This window comes from Cyclospora cayetanensis, unplaced genomic scaffold, assembly GCF_002999335.1.
Source record: "Cyclospora cayetanensis isolate NF1_C8 unplaced genomic scaffold, CcayRef3 CcayRef3_contig_438, whole genome shotgun sequence".
NCBI classification, from domain to species: Eukaryota; Apicomplexa; class Conoidasida; order Eucoccidiorida; family Eimeriidae; genus Cyclospora; species Cyclospora cayetanensis.
In genome coordinates, this window is record NW_020312412.1 from 1 (window position 1) to 6,306 (window position 6,306).

Consider the following 6,306-nt stretch of genomic DNA (forward strand, 5'->3'; position numbering starts at 1 on the left):
GTAGGATAGCATAGGATCTAGCTGGAGTGCAGCTCCGGCGCCAGTTGGGGATGTATTCGAGCTTTGAAAGGCCTTTTGCTAGATGCAGTCGGGGTGCTCCCATGACAGACGCAGTCGCTACGGCAGTCTTTGAGAGCCACATACATAATCACTATCATAGCCATTATCGCCATCAGCGAGTATCTTGCTATCCCTCTACTTTACTTCTGGAAAGAATCCGCTTGCTAAAGTACTCTTGATGTACCTCCCGTTCTCGATCCCTAGGCTTATGTGGCATGCTCCCTGGCACTCACCATGTGACTGAAACCTGGCGAGATTTCCAAGCTGCGAAGTTTCTAATTGATTGCTGTCACAGTATAAGGGGGAAAACACAATCCAGATATTGCTTGCCCACAAGAAGTTCAAGCGCTTTTAAGCGTAAAACCAAAGAACCCCCCGTAAGTGTGCAAGCCTCACTGACAGCCTTAAATCTGACAAACTTGTGGGGCTTGTCAAGAAGCGTCCTCCCGAAGGCTCTAAGCCTTCATTTTCTGAAGCATTGAACATTTGCCCATAGGGTCTTAAGGTGATTTAGCATAGTGCTAAAATTTACAGTTACAAGCCACATAGAGTCTTCCTTCTGCAGTAGAAAAAGTGCGGAAAAGGAGACAGGATCACGCCTAACTGCGCAGCTCGCAACTTAGAAACTGCGGTCGTAGTGAATATCACACAATAGCTAGCATAATCCTACAAGCAACTTTTTGTGTTTCATGGGGCATGTTGCCTCCTAGTGGGGCGCTGTGAGGCAAGTCCCGTAGAAGGCATTCAGCTACAGGCTGTTTAGCCACTTAATGCCCTGGATAATTCCACATTGTTGCCTATTGGCTGCCGCTGTAGCCGCAGGCCAGGAAGCAGGGGGAACGAAGAGAACTGCTGTAGCAGCAGCTGCTGTTGATGCCCTCTTGTGCGAAAGGCTTGTAGCGGCAGCATCATCTGATGTGGCTGCTGTAGCGAAGTATTGCGCCCTGCCGTGTGGTCCTTCACCGGGGCTAATGCAGCAGTGCTCCGCAGCAGCTGGTGGTGTTGTAACGGTTGCTGCTGATGATGCTCCATGTGCTGTTGCTGAGATGATTGTAGCGACTGCTGCTGGCTATGCTGAAACGGATATCGTTGTTCTTCATATAAAGCATCTCTCTGGACATTAATTTGCTGTGCGTCGGTCACATGATGATCTGGCTGTGGTAGGAAATGCTCCACGTCAAAGTCATGCGATGCGGACGCCTTCGCTGCCTCTTTATTGTCGTTCAGATCACTAGTTCTCTGTCTTTTTGTAGCGGCAGGAGGATTCCCTTGAACGCTACTCTTAGGAGTTAATATTCTGCGCTGGAACTTTAGGCGCATGGACTCTTCCACCGCATATATCTCCTTCAGATCTGCTTCCTCAAGGCACGCGGCTGGTACCATTGCTAATACATCCTGTTCGGCTGCAAAGTTAAGTGCGAACAGCACTGCGTTCAATCACAGATATCCTGCAGTCTATTGCTTTAGAACGACCTCTTTCTGAGAATACGGAGAAGAGTGGGACGAGACATAAAATACACGAACTATCTTTACCGCTTCAAGCGTTTAAGGTGTGAGAAGCACACATACAAATAATGCAGTTTATGCCAAAGCACATCCATGACTTAAAAGACTCATCAGATGCTCACCTTTGAGTTCACTGGCGAGGGCTTCGGGCGGCAAGGCAGCCCTCCACATTTCAATCTTCTCAATAGCACACAGTCTACTCTTGACAAAGCCATGCTTCTTAACTAAAAAGCGCCTGGCCTCACCTCTCATCTGCGCTACCCAGGCGAAGTTCGCAGCCTCAAAACGAACACCGTGAACGTACGGTAGTTCCATCGCCCTGCGGCTTAGCCGAGCCACGCGACTAGCTGAAAAGTCCTGTAATACAGGATTAAAGATCATTAGGAAAACCGTGTTCTCTATGCAAGACTTATAATTTAAGCACAAGTAGTGGTGGTGCAAAATATGTCTATGTGGCATTTCTTGATCACTAAAGCTCTGTCGTGGATCAAAAGCCGTAAGGCGATAAATGGATGGCTTAACTCAGTGGGGAGAAAAGAGCTGGATGGGAGGAGCAAAGCAAGGAAGTAGTGCACTGACGGGGTGCTGAATATATGCGACTATACCAGGCAACACAAGGAATAATCTATCTCAGACTCATGCATGTAAAAACGATCCCTGCTTACACTCTTTGGCAAAATGAACTCCTCACTGCTGCTTTTCGCCAAATTAAATGCTCCTCCTGGGGGTCCTGTGAGCCCCAGCGTCACCTGGGGAACGACTGGTACACCACAGGCAGACCTTCTACCTATTTCCTTGACTACCCGGGGCCCCCCTGTACATCCGTCGTCTCTTGTTTCTTCCTTTTCTTTGCCTGTGCGGCAAGAGGCCCGCTTCGAAGAACACTGACGCCGGCCTAAGAAGCACCATCAGATGCAGCAGATGAAAGTGCACGGAACCTGGAGAAACCGTAGATACGCAACTGCTCCACGTGAATATTGGTAATACACCATCGGCCGTCTAAAATCTTTAGCAGAACTGGCACGAAAAACTTTTCCTCGGTGAACATGAAAACAGCCTTTGAGTCTTTTGGCTCACAATGCGTCGCATATTGCTGCGCTTTCTTCTTCGCTCCTTCAAACCCGAGCAAGGCTACAGAGAAAGCCCTGCTCTGTTGCAGCAGTCCACTTGCGCAGCATACAACCCAGGCCCCTAACTGTGGAGAGAAAGTCACTTGTACATTGCCCCTCTGGTTTTTCCCTTGATTGAGGCCCTCTGCTGATATTACTAACCCTACGTCGGCTGGGCTAGTCGGTCCTCCAGTGGATGACCCTCGCACACTACCTGCTGCTTCAACAAATGAAGGAGCAGGGTGATCGCCAGGGGGTTGCCTGTTATTAAGAAAAAGATAAGAGGAAAAGGCAGCACCTGGTGGCATGCTGCTAAGTGTGGGCGCTGCCCCGTCACGCATCCATTCACATGGAGCAGAGGCAGGTAGCAATGCAGCTGATTCTCCACTCGAGAAAGTTCCTACCCCACTACAGCCGGGAGTATTAGCAGATGCCTCTGTGGGTCCTTCTGTACCCTGGTGCGCCAGATTTGTTGCCACAACTTCAGGCAGAGAGAACGTTCCTCCAAGCCCAATACTCTTCCCGTCTCCTGTTAGCCCAGGGACTCCCAAGCCAACTCGATTGACACCAATAGGGGGCAACCGAAGCGCCGTAGCGGTTGCCAGCGCCCCCGCTGCTGCAACAGTGCACTCGGGGCTCCATGAAAGTGTTTTTTCTCTTTCAGTTGGGCGTGACAAGACACTAGCTGCAGCAGTAGATGCATCACATGCTGCTGCTGGGCCAAGGGATGTGGGGACCGTATATGACACGAAATCCGTCGGAAATGTTGATATAACACCAGTATCACTGTTCTTGCCGCTGCGAGGTAGGTTGCTTCCACTTGAGGGACCGTCCACACTAAACGCATCCACTGAGGAAGAGGGGAATCGGGATTCCCCTTGTGCCAATGGACCTGCTGCTGAGTTCTCACATTCTCCTTCAGAACCACACCACTCGCACGGATTTGTACTTGATCAGTACCAGATATGACCGTATAAGAGCGTGGGAGTTTGTGTCGCTCTCACCTGTGGCTTCGGTACGGTTACTGGTCGTTTGTTCCCTAGTACTTGCTGGTGCTGCAAGAGGGGGTAGATCTGCCAAAAGGTGTGTCCCAGGGGAGGGCGAAATCGGTGAGATTAGTGGTGTACTAATGCTACCGAACGCCATTGTCGGAGAGGGTCCTGACCCCGTAAAGCGCCAGCATGGAGCCACTGAAGCAATCGCTCCTGCTGTGTAGCTGGCGAAAGGACCCCCACTGACACCGTTCTCTGCTCCAGAACCCAAACTGGAGACTTGCAGTAGAGGCAGCCACCGCTGCAGTAGTGGCTTGAAGTTATGGTGCCCTCCAGGCTGCTGCTGATGATTGTTTCTTAAAAGCAAAAGCTGCAGCCTGACGTGTTGCAGTGTGGATGGATCCTGTTTGGATACCTCAGGCAGCGGCAATCCTAAGAAACACGAGAATATCTGAAGGTACTCACTGAACTCGTTAAGCGAACAAGCATCAAGATGCTCCTCATGAAATAAACACTGCCCCTCCCAACCCTCTGTAGCACCGTCGCCAGTACCAAGCAATAATGGTGGTGAAGCTGTTGCTATCGTCTCGCTATCGTCAGATATTGGCGTGCCTCTCCTGCTTAATGTAGAGCCATCAACAACCTCAAAAGATTCTTCCTGACTCCCTGAGCGCTCAGAGTGCTGGAGGAGAGGAGCTGTTGGTGGGCTGCGAGGGGCAACGGCGCCCACATCATGACTTCGTGCAGCAAGTACGACCATCTTGGACGGTCTGCAGTCACTATTCGTGCTGGAGTCACCGCTGCGTCTTACAGGGGTCTCAGAAGCCGCTCCAATTTTCTCATCGGCATTTGAAACCAGGCTTTCGATGTAGCTACGACTGGCATTATGGAGCTCACTTAGGTTACGGCAATCCCCGTACTCAATTCCGGGGTCAGATTCGTACAGCACTGGACAAGAGGACCGCTGTGTATGCCCTGCCTCATGCTCAAGAGGCTCTCGTGCTGACAATTTCATAGACTGTTTACTGTACATAATACGGACCAGCGCACGGACATGGTGGCGCAGGGCACTTAGGATTATGGGAATATTTGGATTAGGCCGGGTGGCCACTGGAAGTGCAGAGTGGCGCCTTTGGCCTGTATCATACTGCTGAAACTGCTTTTGCTGGAGCTGAGACAATGGAGCCAGGACATTTGTCCCGTTGCCAGAAGACAAGGCAAAAGGTAGGACTGGAGCTCCTATGAAGCCATACGCCGCAAGGCGCTGAGCTGTTGCTGAGGAAGCCGAAACGGCGCCTCCAACACAGCTGGTGAGAAGCGGCCCATGACTACTGGGTCCTAGGAGCAATGAATGAGTGAGACGCCCGGTATTTCCCATGGAAAGGTCCACAGGCTCACTACCAAAGGAGAGCATCTGCAGCCTCGCTAGGCTGGATCTCAAACAACGCTCTATTAACCCTTCCGCCACTGAAGTCTAGTCTAGTCCATCCATACATTGCAAACTTACGCAGCGCTTTCAGAATAATGATGAAGTCTTTTTTATACCATTTGGCCTCTAGGAAGGCCTACCAATACTTTATTTGTTCCTCGTCATACTGCGAATGGCAGGCTTATTGATGTCATGGTAGCACGCATGTATCTATTGTCTACCAAAGCAAAACGCTACCCGCGTGACTAGGCACTAATATCCGTCATTGAAATGGATTATTTGAAAAATAGAAGGCATCACCAAACTTGCGCTGCTAGGTCACATACCCATGAAGTGAGTTGCTAACGTCTTCAGCGTCTCATTGGAGGCTCATCTAAAAATGGAGAACACAACAAACAAAATCATCGTCTTTCAGCAACATACCTTAGCTTTGCTCTAGCAAGCAGTTCATTTCTGGATTAGCAAACGACGGGGCTGCCCAGTCTATGAATGCGTCCATGGGCACGGGGCTGAACAAGCACACACACACTCGCACACACACGCACGCACATACATACATAAATACACATGCACACAAATTCGAAACTATAAGGCAACAAAGGGTTTGGCGGTCCGTGGAGGATATCTCGAAGAACAAGCCCTACTCTCGGTAAAAGTCGATAAAGAGCAAGGAGCCCCATTCTGCCCGCTGTCTTGTCATTCTGGTACTGGTGAGCAGATAATGCAAGCCAAAGAGCTAGTTCTTTGTTGAAATCTGTGTATTAGCCCCCTCTAATATCTTTAAAAGCTTTATTGTCTGCATTAGACGGCCAGCTATGACGATCTTCACCAAGTGATGACACCTACACGGCGCTGTACGCTATAGAGAGCTAATGCTAAAATCGCGCCTCCAGGTGCATTCATAAGGTCTTCAATAGTCCTATAAGCGCTAACAGCCTCTACTATGAGCCTGCTCACGCTTCGATTAATAAGGCTCTCAGCCGCGAACCACGCCAAGTGCACATGCATGGCCACATGCGCCAGCACCTAACAAAGTAGTTCCCGACATTATTCGTAGTGCAGAGCACCGATCCTGACTCTACTGTCATCATTTCAGCGGCTAATAGCTGTAGGGTTATGCTGTGGGAATCAACGAAGGGCCTTTCAAAGCTCGAATACATCCCCAACTGGCGTCGGAGCTGCACTCCAGCTAGATCCTATTCTATCCTAT

General features: G+C 50.1%; 1 protein-coding gene across 1 annotated transcript; it reads right to left on the reverse strand.

The window, feature by feature from the left end:
• Nucleotides 1-204: 204 nt before the first annotated feature.
• Nucleotides 205-5,081, reverse strand: LOC34624176 (the record flags this gene model as incomplete). The annotated part of the gene is made up of 6 exons (XM_026334508.1): nucleotides 3,680-5,081; nucleotides 2,644-3,591; nucleotides 2,232-2,461; nucleotides 1,689-1,923; nucleotides 920-1,463; nucleotides 205-346 (listed from the first exon to the last, which is right to left on the reverse strand). Coding segments are annotated over exons 1-6 (3,501 nt in total), but the record flags the coding sequence as incomplete, so codon positions are not given.
• Nucleotides 5,082-6,306: the final 1,225 nt, after the last annotated feature.